Genomic DNA, 17,055 nt, shown 5'->3' on the forward strand with positions numbered 1-17,055 from the left:
ATTTTTTTCTATTTAATAATATTTATTTCAAACTTGCAAGTTGAGTTAAAAGTTATGGTAATAAATTCATTTTTTTTTTATTAAAACTTTCACTTTAAAGAACAAAAAGAAGTAGGTTCAAAATGATTACTTTTAACATATTAAAAATCAATAATAATTTGAAAATAATTAATTATAAAAATTATATAATATATAATTAAAATAATTACTAATCTGGATATAATTAAGGAAATAGGAGTTGATGTTGGGTTGGGTTGGTTACATTTTTAACTTTATAATGCTATAACTCATTGAAAAGTGTACGAATCAACACAATTTTTTTATGAGAAATAATATTTTTTAATAATCCCTTTTTCATTCGACATACTTTATCTTAATCAGGGTATTAATAAGAAACTAGCAGATAATGTAGCTTTTGTAATTATCCACCAATTTCTTAGAATTAAACACTATCTACTGATTTGCATCGAAGCGTTTCTTATGATAGTGATTTTAATCACTGTCAGATTAAATCTATACTGGACCCAACTATGCAACATCCCCACTATGCCGCGACCCCACTGTGCTGGGTTTTTTTTTATTTTAGCTTCGATATGAAGCTAATATATAAATATAATTTTTTTTATAGATGCTTAATGTCTTCATCTATCATTTGATATACTTTTTTTTTTTAAATTTGACCCTTTACCTGCCCAACAGGGGGATAAAATGACAACTTTTTCACAAAAAATTATCTTTTTTAACTTAACTTTTTAAAGTGTTACGGAAATATTGACACTTTTATATATACCTTAAATTAAAGCTTATGTAATATACTTTAATAAGGAAAAAAAAATTTCGGACTTTATTTTGTTTTCATGGTAAAAACAGTCATCAAAGTTAATAGAATAAAATACGATTTTTGTAAAAAAATTCTTTTTCATATTTTTAACTTTATTATGCTATAACTTTTTGAAAAATGTATGGATCAATAAAATTTTTTATGAGAAATAATATTTATATCCCTCTTTCATACAACATAATTTTTTTTTAATAACACCATTTCCCTTTATATTTTTATATATTATAAATATATACAGGGAGAAACGGATCTAACTGACTCATGTAACTTATGATCTACATACACATTTTATACTTTTTTATTTAATCAATTTTTACAATATAGGACTATATTTTAAATATATTTTATGTTATTTTTTGCAATTACAAAAAATATTTTAAAAATTAATTTTTCTTTTTAAATTTTTTTTAAGATTTTAAGATAGCCATTTTATAGATAAGTTTTAAAGAAAAATTTTGGTACCAAAAACTCTTATTTTAATTCAGTAGTTATATTTATACAGCATTTTGAAGTTTGTTAAATTTTGATTTTTTTTACAATTTTCCTATGGTATTAAATCTTAGTCCATATTATGTAAACACTTATTACTTTATTTACTGGTAACAGTAACAGTACAAAAACAATTAGTAGTAAAATTCAGATTATTAAAAAAAATTATAGAAACATTGTCTAAAACATGTTAAATTTTTAATTAAATAAGTTCATATTTCATAAATTGAAACAAGAATAATAGTGAATGAGTACATTTATTATCGAATCTCCTAACAAGAAATATCCTATAATAATATGATTACAATGATAGAATCACGCAAATTAATAATTGTTATCACTTTTAACTTGGCTAACCATGGAACACTCGTAGTTGACAACGATAATGTTTCTAACTTTTGTAATAAAGATTAGAGATAATCATTTCTGTTTAAAGCGCGTTAAACGTTATATTATCAAATATAATTCTATATTGTAAAAGTTGATTAACGAAAATAAAGTGTAAAATGATATGTAGATCATAAGTTATATGAATTGTCAGTTAGATCGATTCCACTCTGTATATAGATATTTATTTATTCATATATTACATTTATAAATCATAAAAGCTTTTAAAATAATCCATCAATTTTTTAAAATTAAACACTATCTACAGATTTGTATCGAAGTGTTTTTTATGATAGTGATTTTAATCACTGTCAGATATCATTATACTTGTTCCAACTATGCCACATTCCCTCACTGTGCCGCAACACCATTGTGTTTTTTTTTTTTATATCTATATGTGTAATTTTTTTTAAATTATTGTAATATTTTAAGATTTTATTTCTTCTATAACAGTCATAATATAATTTTCAAGAATACATAATGACCATTATAAGTACATAAGTTACAAATGTAAAATCGTAATAAATACACGTGTAGGGTAATTCATTAAGAATGAGAGACTCATTTTCTCGGTAATTATTGAAAATATTACATTTTTAGTAAGGAAAATATTGTTTAATTCAAAATATTCTAACATAATAAGTAGTAAAATCATATTTTTTTTCATCCCTTCAAGGTTAAAAAACATTAATTTGAATTTTATTAAATGGAACCCCTATTTTGAATTTGATATTATGATTTAAAATAAAAATACAAACTTTGGTCTCATTTTTTTTTCCACTGTTCGTCTGTTACAGCTTGTTAAAGTTAAATGATTTTGGACTAAATTTCTATAAAGACTCTATTTTTATTATAAACTAATTTTTATTGACCAAGATATGACATAAAAGATAGCAATAATAATTTACGACACACTAATTATAGATAATAGTAATAGATTCAAATCGGGACTTAACTATATTACTAATAGCACAGTCTATTGGTTTATAAGATAAACTGTAATACTAAAGAATTAATTTCTTTGAAATTCCCAACTCTACGCGTAGTATAGTCACTCTTAAAATAATGGAATACTACGATTAGATGCGATTAGTATATTACATACGATGCGGCTGATTTGGCATATTTACCATAACTATGTCACCAATTTTACATTACGTTACTGTTTGTACCATTTGGAGCGTCGCTGTAGCATTGTGATACAATAATGTTATCGTAATCATTGCTTACACAAAGTAAACTTTATTTTTGTTGACGGATACGTAATTAAAGTTGTAACATAACCTCATAAATTCAATTAAGTTAAATTAGTTTATGTTATACTACAGAAAATGAGTGACTCCTGTATTCAAAACAGTAAAATAATAGGAGAAATTTAATCCAAAATCATTTAACATTAACAAGCTATAACAGACGAACAGTTGATCGGAAAAAAAATTTATAAGAGCAAAGTTATTAGTATTTATATTTTAAATCATAATAACAAATTCAAAATAAGGGTTTCCATTTAAGAAAATTCAAGTTAATGTTTTTTAACGTTGAAGGGATAACAAAATTATGTTTTTTGAATTAAACAGTATTTTCCTTATCAAAATTTTAAATTTTCAATAGTTACCAAGAAAATAAGTGTCTTATCCTTAATGAATTATCCTGTATTTCTAAAAAATAAATCTACTCAGAATTTTTATATAATATTATTTCATATAATTCAAAATAATAATTTATTAGCTTCGATGCGAAGCTGAGAAGGTATTAATTTTACTATGATGTATTTTTTTTTTTTTTTGTGTGTCTGTTACCACTTTTTCTCAGCTCTCACCGAACGGATTTCTTTCAACGATACGTCAAAAGATCACAAATCGTATCTTATTGAAGACATTACCCTCAAAAATTGAAAAAATTTCCCTCGTTCTCCGTAAAAGGGGAAATCCCAAAATAAATTACAAATTTAAGAATCGCTAATTGTCGAAATTTTTTCAATATTTTTGACTTAAAACTGCCATAACTTTTTCAAAAATGAACAAATCAATATAACTTTTTTTTATATAGATGCTTGATGTCTTTATCTATTATTTGGTATATTTTTTTTTATAAATTTAACCCTTTACCAGCCTACAGGGGGGGATTCAAAATGACAACTTTTTCACAAAAAATGAACTTCTTCAACTTAACTTTTGAAAGTGTTCCGGAAATACTAACACTTTTATATATATCTTAAATTAAAGCTTATGTAATATAATTTAATATTAAAAAAAAAAAAAAAAAATTGGACTTTATTTTGTTTTCACGGTGAAAATGGCTATCGAATGCTATTTTTGTGTGAAAATTCACAATTTTATTTTTTTAATTTTTAACTCTATAATGCTATAACTTATTGAATAGTGTATGGATCAACAAAATTTTTTTATGACAAATAATATTTTTTTATAATTCATTTTTTATTCAACATACTTGAACTTAATCAGGGATATTTAGCAGATTTAGGAATTAGCAGATCATGTAACTTTTGGAATAATCCACCAATTTTTTAAAATTAAACACTATCTAAAGATTTGCATCGAAGTGTTTTTTTTTTTTGATAGTGATTTTAATCACTGTCAGATATCATTATACTTGATTCAACTATACCACATCACCACTGAGTCGCGACCCCCCTGTACTGGCTTTTTTTTCTTTTATGTTAATTTTAATAAATCAACTGCTACAAATGTATTAGCTTCAAACGATCAGTGAGGCACAAGCAAATTTCAAAATAGGATTTAAAATATTTCTACTATAATAAAAATTTTTATTTATAGAGGTTTGAGTGAAATTAAAATCTTACAAAACCAAAAGTTGGAAGAACTCATTGAATTTTTTAATGAAAGACTTACTGAAAAAGATAAAGAACTTCATAAAGTAATTTTACATATTTATATTTTTTTAATGATAAATCGAAAAAAAAACTTTTGAGTGTGATGAATAATAATTATAATATTTTATGAAAAATAATCTTATTAAAGTAAATAAATTAAAAAAAAAAAACCGTATCACAGTGGGGACATGTCAAAGTATGGACGTGACATAGTTGGGAAAATTATAGATGATACCTTACAGTGATTAAAATCACTATCATAAGAAACACTTCGATCAAAATCTGTAAATCGTGTTTAATTCTAAAAAATTGATGGATAATTACAAAAGTATCAAATTCCTATTTCCTTAATTATATCCTGATTTGTGGTCCTTTAATTTATTTATATAATATATAAATAAATACTAACTATAGTAATTAATTTAGTATGAATTTGATATACAATAATTTAATAGTGTACTTTATACGGAGAAATTATAAAAATTAAAGGCTATAAAAAAAATTCTCTCGTTCCCCGTAAACGGGGGAAATCCCCCAAAAAATTACAAATCTAAAAATCGATAATTTTCGACATTTTTTCAATTTTTTTTAATTAAAACTGCCATAACTCTTTAAAAATGACCGAATCAATATAATTTTTTTTTTTGTAGATACATTAGGTATTTACCTATCTTTAGATTTATTTATGTGAACATTTGATCCTTATCAGCCCACAGGAAGGGTACCAAAATGGTAACTTTTTTACAAAAAATTAACTTTTGAAGATGTTTCGGAAATACTGATACTTTTATATACACCTTAAATTAAAACCTATGTAATATACTTCATTTTGAAAAAAAAATTTGACCTCTGAATTTTTCTTCATTGTGAAAATGACTTCCGTATTCAAAAATATGCTATTTTTGTGTGTAAAATTCTGGGTTTTGTATTTTATTTTAATTTAAAATAACTGACAAAGGGAGTACACTGATTTTTATAAATATTATATAAATCAAATTGATATAGCATAGAAAGTTAAACTTATTTAATTTTGTTTGCTTTTTTTAAGTCGAGAAAAATAACTTTGAAATTTGAACTAGCTTAAATTGCCATTTTTTTCAGCCGATGGAAGCGACGTACGGTAATACTTGTGTTTAACGCGCTTGGGTTCCAACCAGCATATGGCAAGGAATTTTTCTATTTAAGTCATCTATAACGATAAAAATGTAAAAAAATATTTAGCTACTCTGATAAATTTACTATAAATAGTAATTATAAAATTTCCTGACCGCATATTAATCTTAACTATCTTTTTAATTCTCATAAAATTTTCTATTTAATGATGACAATTTCAAACTTGCAAAATGAGCTAAAAGTTATGGTAATAAATAATTTTTTTTTACTATAAACTTTCACAAAAATCAACTTAAAGGATTAAAAAAATAGGTTAAATATGCCATTTTCCTTATTTTTAACATATTTATAATCAAAATGAATATTAATTTTTTTTTTTGTTCTTAATTATTTTTTTTTTATATGCAAATTCTCATTTTTTAATAATAAATAATATTATTAAAATAGAAGTGATAGAAAAAGTCTAATTGCACATTTAAAACATTGCGAAAAGTTGATTTAGAAAAGTATATTTTTGTTTCTGATGAGAGTTCCTTGTAGTCCAGTGTATAAAACTTATAACTTTGTTATAAATAAAGAAATTTATAATTACTTTAATATTTTTATAATATCTGCGTAAAAATTATAACATTAAATTATTAAATATCAATTTCATACTAAATTTAATTACTATAATTATTATTTATTCATATAATATAACTATAAATCAAATAACTAATCGGGATAAATTTATGGGAATAATAGTTATTGTTGCTTTTGAAATAATCTACCAATATCTTAAAATTAAACACTGTCTACAGATTTGAATCAAAGCGTTTCTTATGATAGTGATTTTAATCACTGTCAGATATCATCTATACTTGTACCAACTATGCCACGTCTATACTGTGCTTCCGTTTTTTAAAATTTTTTGTGTCTATTGCCCCTTTTTCTCAGCTCTCACTAGACTGATTTTAATGAACAATGTGTCAAAGGATCACAAATTGTAATTAGTTGAAGACATTGCCCTCAAAAATTGAAAATTTTTCCCTCGTTCCCCGTAAATGGACGAAATTTCTATTATGTTAAAAATCGGTTCTTTCATTTATTTAATTTTTTTTTTAAACATGCCATAACTTTTTTAAGACCCTTATATTAATTTCACATGTATGTTGTTTGTTTGTAACTTTCCACGCGCACGTGTCTACGGCCTTGAGACTAGACGGTCGTAATGCATTCACCCCACCCCGCTCACCTCTCGTCGACAACAATATTTTCCAACCCGTAGACGCGCGCGTGTCATCAATTATATATATATAAATAAATTTTTATTTGAGTATTTGACTAACCAACACCGCGCGTTTTACGCCGCGGTGCAAAGTCCAGCAAGTGCCGCACAGCCAAAGACGTCCCGCCTCTAATGATACCGTAGTCTTCATGACAAAATAGTGAGTTTGATACCAATATCAAAATTCAACAAATCNGATAATTATATGATTGATACCAATATCAAAATTCAACAAATCTAGACTAATCAAACATTCTTTAAATTTTTAAAGATTGATACTACTGGACCAGTTGTACATAAATTAAGTTTAACCTTGAAAACATTTTTTCGTACTAATTCCAAAATATGTCTACGACATGGTAAATACAACAAATTGCGCTCTAAGAGTTGTTTAAGCAATATACAAGCGTCATTTAAGCGACCTGTATTAGAAGCTGTTGTGTCACAACACAAGGCCTGTATTTTATTTTTTACATCCCAAACTTGTAATAAATCAAAAATTGCATTTACCTGATTCTCGCCAGAATCACTCTCAATTTTTGGGAACCCAAGTAATTGACTTACTCCCTCAAATGATACCAAGATTGGCAATCGATCAACTTTAGCTCTATTTATAATGCCTGGAAGTAGTTTTCCATCCCAATGCAAGACAAGACTATTTTTATCGAGAAATTTAATTTTTTTTTATTTCAATTACCTTTCCCTCACTAAAAAATAATCTTTCCCANTTTTTATTTCATTTACCTTTCTCTCACTAAAAAATAATCTTTCCCGTCGAATAGTTGATCGGTTGATTATTAACTTTGATACGTTATTACCTAATGCTTCAGCAGTAGAAATAATTAAATGCACAGCATCGCGGTCAGATATCTTGCATTGATCTAATGCAGAAAGTAATTTAGGATTCATAAAAGTTATAAGCCCTCGTGTTTTTGAAGAATATGATGAACCAGACAAATCATCTTCTGTTTCATATTCTGAGGAACTAAACAAATTTAACTCAACAACATTATCTAAACAAAAAATGATAAATGATAGAAAAATGATTGTTATTTATAAGTTTTCTTTATTACCTCGCCAGAAAACACGTAAAACAATTTTATTTTTCTACAAAACTAATAGAAAATTAAATTTCAAATAACTTTTACATGAAAATTTTTTTTATAACCTGAACGGTTCATTNTGAAAATTTTTTTTATAACTTGAACGGTTCATCGTATATACTTAAATTGCCGAAATATATGAATTTTACTTGTAAACATAATATTTATGGAACTTTTGACTTTTAGGGGGTAAATATTTGACTTATGGGTTTTTTGCTAATAATCTTTTTTATGTAAAATAATTATATGTATAATTTCTTTCTTGTAAACTCTTACGTAAAAATCATATATTTTGAGATAAAGCACAATAACTGAAAAACTACCCTTTTGATCGAATTTTCAACCCTCTTGTGGCACGTGTTAACGTCAACCTATCGAGACCAAATTTTGCACAGTTTATTTTTACATGTATTAGAACAATTTTTTGGTGCGCGTAAATCGAATTTTGAAAATTTGTATTTTAAGGACCACCCTAATAAATATATATATTATATTATAATATAATGTATAAATTAATGTATAGTAAATATACTATAGAAGAATTTTGTCACATTTATGAATTTAAAAAGCTAGTTTGATAATATACATTAAATTTGTTATAAACAATGGACAATATTAATAAGATATGTTAATATTATTTAGATCAAAGAAAACTTGATAATGGAGAAAAATAATACTATTATGTTAATGGAACAAATCGAAGATGATGTAGATCGAGACTTTCTAGAAAAAAAAACAAATTATTTGACCAAAATTAGAGAACTGAAGAAGATCAACATAAATCTTAGAGGACAATTAGGAACTTACAAAATGAAAACTATAACGTAAATATAAAAATTAAAAATAAACATTAGCTATGAATTTATTTAGTTTTTAACATAGTGCATTAGAAGAGATAGAAAATTTGACTAATCTTATTGAAAAATATGACGAAGATTTAGAACAGTTGAAAACAACAGTCAATGAGAAGAAAAGTATTAAGTACGATATTTCAAAACAAATAAAAAGTCGAGATGAAATCATTCAAGAGAAAAACAATATATTATTCGAAGAAAATTTAAAGTTGAAAGAATTGGAGAAAGAATCCGATGTGTTGAAACATAACATACAAGATATGGAACAGGCGGTAGAACCATTAATATTAGAACTTCAAGCTAAAAAAGAAGCAATATCTGATGTAAGTAAATAATTCTGTTCATATTCAATTAATTAATTAGTTTGAATCACATTATTAATACCGTAATATAGGGAAAGTTGGACTCCTCGCAACTCAACCGCCTACCAATGGTGGGTTGTGAAAAGGCATGGTCTGGGGGGGGATAATTCCAACCTAAACTAACCTAATGTAATGGGAGAAATAGCTTATTCCACCAACACTTGTGTACATTGCCATATCTGACACTTCCTCTACCACCATTGACAAAAATAACTGGAATATATATTCTAATGTTTGTAATGCTATTATAATCTATACAATTGTAATTGCTTATACCGCATTTATCACTAAATGTTACATATAATTAGGCTGAATTATTACTGTAATTAACAACTTCTATTTAATTTTTTTACAATTAATAGAAAAAAATACAGTTTTTAAAAAAAAACCCAGCATAGTGGGGTCGTGGCATAGTTGGGTCCAGTATAGATGATATCTAACAGTGATTAAAATCACTATCATAAAAAACGCTTCGATGCAAATCTGTAGATAGTGTTTAATTAAAAAAAAAAAATTTGTTAAAATAGCATGTTTTTAAATACTGTAGCCATTTGCGCATAGAAGATAGGTCGTCGGGACAAATTTTTTTTTTTATTTTATAATACATAAAATAAGCTTTAATTTGATATATATTTAAAGGACGCAGTATTTCCGGAACATTTTCAAAAATTAAGTTGAAAAAGTTAGTTTTTGTAAAAAAGTTGCTATTTTAAATTTCCCCCAATGAGCAGGTTAAGTGTTAGATTTTCAAAAAAATGATATCAAATGAAAGAAAAATATCTAAGGTTTTAGTATAAAAAAAAATTATATTGATTTGTTGATTTTTCAAAAAGTTATGGAAGTTTTAAGAAAAAAAAGTGAAAAAATTTCGAAAATTAGCGATTTTTAAATTTGTAATTTTTTTGCATATTTCCCCCATTTGCGGGAAACGAGGGAATTTTTTTCAATTTTTAAGGGTAATGTCTCCAACTAGATACGATTTGTGATCTTTTGACGTACTTTTTTGTCTACAATATATGATGTGTGTTCAGAAAATAATGTATATTTATAAATTTTGAGGGTTTAGAGAGTGATTATCAAAAATTATTTTTCATAATGTTGATACACATGTCTCTAAAGTATGATAAAATTTACAGCTGGATTCATTTTTTACTTTATCAGTAGCAGCCACCAAGGTTAGATGTATTTTTATGACCTCGGCGATATTCGTTTGTTAAAAAAAATGGATTAAAGCATTTGTATCAAATTTAGTGTAACAAAATGTGTGAATTATTAACAAAAGCCTATAGTGAATGTGACATGAGTAACACAAGGGTTGACGAGTGGTATAAGCGTTTTCAAGAAGACGTTGAAGATGACGAACGTTTCGGATGCTCCAGCGCATCAACAACAATCAATTATTTTTCCGCAAAATAATAAATTTATTACACACTATCTATAGGCATGTGACAATTTGTGTTATTTTACGTCGTGTTTCATCCTCACCCACCCCATTACATTAGGTTAATTTATGTTAAATTTCAATATCCACTCCCTCTTTAAGACTTGGTGAAGGAGGACAGGATCTCCTTCTGTCATAGGTTAGTTCATCGGTATTCAGCTTGGGCCCCGCTTTCCCTATTTTACCCTATTCATTATAAGTATTTTTATTTAAATTTTTATGATATTTTCAAAATTTACATTATTTATATTTATTAATGATTGGATTTATTTGCTACAATTGAAGCAATATTGTCTTTTTATATTACAAGAAAAAAATATCACTTAAATAGAAATTGAGCGATCAAATTTGTAAATTTAAAGATAAATTATTCACAATCTTTAGTCATTTTTTATAATTTCAATAATAATGGAATAGAAATTTGACTAGTGTATTTAGCAATGAGATAAACAGATTTAATTGAGAAAAGTAATTAAAGATTTAGAAAGAAGTAGGTTAGTGCTTACTGATTTTATTTTTTTCTTTAACGGATAGATAAAGAACGTTGCTCACTCTTCTCACATATAGCTAAAAATATTATTTGTTCAAATCTATATTACCTACAAATTAAAATTTTAGCTATGTCCTTTATTAATTTTATAATAACAAAGTAATGATTTTATATTTTTATTTAAATTATTTATAACAACTCTCATAACTACTTTAACCAATTACTTTATTGTAAACATTAAATATTTATTGTATTTTGTAAAAATAAATAAACATTGTTATCTTACAAAAAAAAAACAATTAATTAATTAGATTATTCTTAATAAACTACATTGTCTCTAAATAAGCTATTGTTCAATGAAATTGGTTATGTAATTATATAATTTATACGTTTGTAATATAAAAGTATATCAAATAAAAAGATGTACTGCGGCAATGAGTCGCGTAACTCGACAAATAATAAAAGAAGACCAATAATTTAAAACTATAATAATAACTGTAATATGTGTTATCTTAAATGCGTTAAAATAAATTATTATACCTAGCGTGTTTTTGACAATATCAACATTTATTTAAAAACTTTTTGCCGGATAAATAAATAACTCTAATTAATATTTGGTTGAAGTTGGAAAATGAATTAGACGAAAAGAATATTATTATCAAACGCACGGAACTATTTCTCATAGAACAACGAGAAATTTTACAGATGCTTGAGGTAGAAATTCATAAGCAACAGAACATAATCCGAAACAGCAACAATATAATCAGTCGTATGGTTAGTGACATACATCAAGTCAGTCAGAAGTTACAAAATCCAAGTATATTGAAAAGTGTAGTTTCAGTAAATATTACTTTTATCTTATCTTTTTTGCCACGTAGTTCTAATAAACTTCACAAATAGTTCCAGTTTTCCCGAGGGTCAGGTTAAACATGTGTGTTAAAAATTTGAAATTTCCCGTGGAACATCATGAGTGAAAAAAAATTCATTTTTTTTTTAATTGAAATAGGAGGGGTCCATTTTAAAGTTTATACTCCTACTTATCATACGTTGATTTAGCGATATTTACAATCATTAGATCATTTGATTAAAGGCCTATCCAGGGAGCGAAAAGGACAAAGCTGCTTTTTAGTCATGCGAAGTGTTTCGAAGTAATCGAAAGTAAAATTGGTAAAATGAGGCAAGCTTCCTTATTGAAAAATTTTGAGTATGCCCTAAACATAATGTACTATTAACTATATATATTATATATATATATATATATATATATAACTATATATGTTAATATACTATTAACATAGTATATCAGGTACTTGTGTTATACAGAATGAAATGGTATTCCCTAGATTTTCTTAAAAATATATTTTGAAAATTTTTTTCTCGAGGTGAAAAATTAGGGTTTTTTGAGGATTTTTGCTAATTATTTGTAAAAAATAAAATTTATTATACCGCAAAATCAATTTCAAAATCCTTAAAAAATAAATCTTAAAATTCAAAACGTAGGGTCAAGTGGGGGTAAATGGAAATGAAATTTACATGTTTTACAACTTTTATTAGATTGATGTAGTAATAATTTTTTTTAATTTTGGTTTAGATAAAAACTATTTAACTATATACAATGTGTGTCTAACATTTCAATCAAACGTTAAAATAGTTGATTATTTTAAGAGAAAAAAATAATATAAAATTTCATAAAAAATTTACATTTGCACCATACTTCTGGGGTAAATGAAAATAACTATTTCCAACAGCAATAGTTATATTGAACAAACATAATGGGCAAATGAATTTGTTCTGTTACAGCTATCATTATATTATTTCTTCTATTCGATACCTACAAATTTCCATTTGTCCCAAATAGTATATTGTGTATGGGGTAAATGAAAATAAAGTATAGTTGATAATGTTATAAGCCTGGGGCAAATGAAAATTTGTTTGAATTACATAAATTACAATTAAATTAGTCAAATAATTAGGTAATCTTTATTATTTTAACATAATTTTGTACAGTTTAATGCTTACTTACTATTTCATAAACTTTCAAAATATATTAACAGTCTTTTGTTTTCATATAATAGTGATAATAATAATTTAACATAAAAAATAACAATGTAAAGTAAAAATTATAAACAAAATAACAAACTAACAGCATTTTTAGTTTCAAAATATATCACATAAATTAATGTATGAATAAGTATGTAACATAGTGCCTAAACTGATTATTTTTCATCGACATTTATGTATCCAGGAAATGTGTATATCGTTTTTCTGTTCTTCTTATGTTCAGTTGGTATTGGTAATATTGCAAGAATCATCTCTACTGTAATATCTGACAAGTCATTTTCAACAATATAAAAATCAGTTCCAATTTCATTATTTTTTTTTAATCCTCGGACTAAAATATCCCCATCATCTTCATCTACACGTTTAACTAAACATACATACTTAAAATGTTGTTTCTTACGGTTCCCTCCAATAAAATCTATTAAAAGAAATACTCCAGGTTTTATTTGAGACCAAATTGGTGTATTGTATAAAACTTCTTCAATACTTAAATCTAATGAATTGTCATTATAATCATCTTCTGATGAATGATAAACTACATCATCAATATTATCAATTGATTGTTCCAACACAATATTTTGTACATCTTTAATAGCTTTCTTATGTCTCCCAAGTTTACTAGGATATTTGATTAGCTTTTTCTTTGAGGTTGCTTCCTCCAATTATTTTAACACATTTTTATTTGTTAAAACTTCACCATACTTTGTTACTCTAAGACGAGGAACTTGGTCTTTTGTAACACAAATTATATTGTTAGTTTTATATTGTATTAATTGAATTGAAAAAATAGATATTATATCTTTTGGGTTTACTGAGATATTATTACTTGATGTTGGAAAAATTTAGTCCATAAAAGTGTTTGACGTTTAAGGTTCTAATGAAATTTTATTTTCTACAACTGTTAATATGTTTTTTTTTTGATATAATTACGCACTCTAAAGTTGAAAAAAAAATGATAAAGATCGTAATATTTCAAATTATATTTGTTATTAATATTTCCATTTACCCCAATTGATTTTTATTTTGTATTTTACAAAAAAAATATAATTCCATGGAAAAAGTGATATTAAACTAGTTTTAGGGCCGTATAGTAAATAAGTAAATATGAAATGACAATTTAGTTCAAACTGTACTGTTCTACTTACATTTTTGATGAAGATGCCCTTCTCAAAAGCAGTTGAGCAGAAAATATAATCTAAAATAATCATAAACACTTTTTCGAGTGATAACAATTTATACATATCCTCAAATTTTCCATATTTTTTTCATTGCACACTATTATACCTTATGTGTACTGTGGTTACAATGATACCGAATTCTATAATCACTAATAATTTATTTTAAATAATATTTTTTTCCTTTTGCCCCAATTTCCATTTACCCCACTTGACCCTAGTTGAAAGAAAATAACTAACCTTAATAAAATATATTTTTACAATATACACTACATTTATCTCAAAAAAAAAAAAACTTTATTTCTTTTTTATGAAAATATCATTATTTAACAAAAAAAAATCAATAATTCTGTCCACATTGTATGTTGCTACTTTATCATATAATAATGTGACGTTTAGAAATTATATCACCAATACGCAGAAGAAAAATCATTTAATGGAACCAAGTATGAAGAATTAAATTCCCGAATAGAATTTTCTAGACAAAGAGGATATTTAGAAAAATTAATAGCATCTCATAGAAGAAAAATGAAAAAATGCAATAAAAAAAGTGATTCTCATTATCAAATTATAGAAGAAAATATGGCACTTATCGAAGAAGTTAAAAGTTTGAGAAAAGATGTGAAAAACTATCGCACTAAATACAATAATCTTGAAAGTCTAATCAAAATTGAAGACAAAAATGTGTCTCCTAAACAAGCAAGGGCGATGTTAAACTCTGTCATTTCGATTGATAACGTTGAAGAAAAATATAAAGATCGATTAACTGTTAGTAAAAACTATTTGTTTATGTAGTGCTAAGAATTATATACATTTATAATTTTTTTTAACCACTTTAGAGGGTCCCAAGTTTGTACAATATTGCCATAGGTTTATATAGTAGCATAAATATTTTTTATTTTAGGGAGTGAGTAAACTCCCTAATCATACCAAAAAACTATGAACTAATTACAACTCATTACTAAGTTTTCAAGTTAATGAATACAAATTTGTACTGGCCAATGGCTTATTTAGAAATTTTTAATAATATTAGCTTCGATACGAAGCGGAGAAGATATTAATTTTACTATTATGTGTTTTTTTTTTTTTTTTTTATGTCTGTTGCCACTTTTTCTCAGCTCTCACTGGACCGATTTCTTTCAAAAATACGTCAAAGGATCACAAATCGTATCTAGTTGAAGACGTTACCCTTAAAAATTGAAAAAATTACCTCGTTCCCCGCAAATTAGGGAATATCCAAAAAAATTACAAATTTAAAAATCACTAATTTTCGAAATTTTTTCACTTTTTTTTCTTAAAACTTCCNTTCCCTCGTTCCCCGCAAATGGGGGAAATATCCAAAAAAATTACAAATTTAAAAATCGCTAATTTTCGAAATTTTTTCACTTTTTTTTCTTAAAACTTCCATAACTTTTTGAAAAATAAACAAATCAACATAATTTTTTTGTACTAAAACCTTAGATATTTTTCTTTCATTTGATATCATTTTTTTGAAAATCTATCACTTAACCTGCTCATTGGGGGGGATTTAAAATTGCAACTTTTTTACAAAAACTAACTTTTTCAACTTAATTTTTGAAAATGTTCCGGAAATACTGCGTCCTTCAAACATATATCAAATTAAAGCTTATTTTATGTACTATAAAATGAAAAAAAAAAATTGTCCCGACACTTTATCTTCTACATTTAAACGGCTGCCGTAGTTAAAAAAACACTATTTTTGTGTTAAAATTTTCGATTTTCGATTTTAAATTTTCAACTTAAAAATGCTATAACTTTTTGAAAAATGTATATATCAGCACAAATTTTTTTTTTCTAAATACATTATAAGTACATCTTTTATTTGACATACTTTTTATTAAAATTGGACAATTTCCCCTTACATAGGGGGCGTTGAAAACTTAAAATATTGTAAAAAACATAGATCTTTTTCAACTGAACTTTTGAAAATGTTCCGGAAATACTGCGTCCTTTAAACATATATCAAATCAAAGGTTATGTTATATACTATCAAATGAAAAAAAAAAATTTGTCCCGACATCTTATCTTCTATGTGCAAATGGCTGTCGAAAATTTAAAAAAAAATGTAATGTTTGCGATAAAAATTACCTTTTATCGGGATGTTTTTTCTACTAAAAACTGTCATAACTTTTTCAAAAATGAACAAATACAAATAATATTTTTTTCTATTGAAACCTTAGATATTTCCCTTTCATTTGATATAATTTTTTTTGAAAATCTAACACTTATTCTGCTCACTGGGAGGATTTAAAATAGTAACTTTTTTACAAAAAATAACTTTTTCAACTTAATTTTTGAAAATGTTCCGGAATACTGCGTCCTTTAAACATATATAAAATTAAAGCTTATTTTATGTACTACAAAATGAAAAAAAAAAATTTGTCCCGACGATCTATCTTCTATACGCAAATGGCTACCATATTCAAAAATATGCTATTTTTGTATGAAAATTATGGGTTTTGTATTTTATTTTAATAGAAGTTGATGTTGCTTTTGCTATTATCCATCAATTTTTAAAAATTAAACACTATCTACAGATTTGCATCGAAGCGTTTCTTATGATAGTGATTTTAATCACTGTCAGATTAAATCTATAC

The 17,055-nt window shown here is 25.4% G+C and overlaps 1 protein-coding gene and 1 long non-coding RNA gene across 2 annotated transcripts in view; one reads left to right on the forward strand and one right to left on the reverse strand.

Moving 5' to 3' along the window:
• LOC126898004 (cilia- and flagella-associated protein 57-like) overlaps positions 1-17,055 on the forward strand; it is a 44,262-nt gene that overhangs the window by 26,410 nt on the left and 797 nt on the right. The window contains exons 11-15 of the mRNA XM_050671951.1: positions 4,516-4,615; positions 8,697-8,878; positions 8,937-9,231; positions 11,826-12,041; positions 14,837-15,205. Of these exons, the coding sequence (XP_050527908.1) occupies positions 4,516-4,615; positions 8,697-8,878; positions 8,937-9,231; positions 11,826-12,041; positions 14,837-15,205 (1,162 nt within the window). The remainder of the gene's footprint in view (positions 1-4,515; positions 4,616-8,696; positions 8,879-8,936; positions 9,232-11,825; positions 12,042-14,836; positions 15,206-17,055) is intronic.
• Positions 7,335-8,055, reverse strand: LOC126899789 (uncharacterized). Its single transcript, XR_007702701.1, has 3 exons — positions 8,025-8,055; positions 7,696-7,964; positions 7,335-7,571 (listed from the first exon to the last, which is right to left on the reverse strand). It is a non-coding gene; the product is annotated as an uncharacterized LOC126899789 (long non-coding RNA).

The sequence above is a fragment of the Daktulosphaira vitifoliae genome, unplaced genomic scaffold, assembly GCF_025091365.1.
Source record: "Daktulosphaira vitifoliae isolate Bord-2020 unplaced genomic scaffold, ASM2509136v1 Scaffold_2, whole genome shotgun sequence".
Taxonomy (NCBI): Eukaryota; Metazoa; Arthropoda; class Insecta; order Hemiptera; family Phylloxeridae; genus Daktulosphaira; species Daktulosphaira vitifoliae.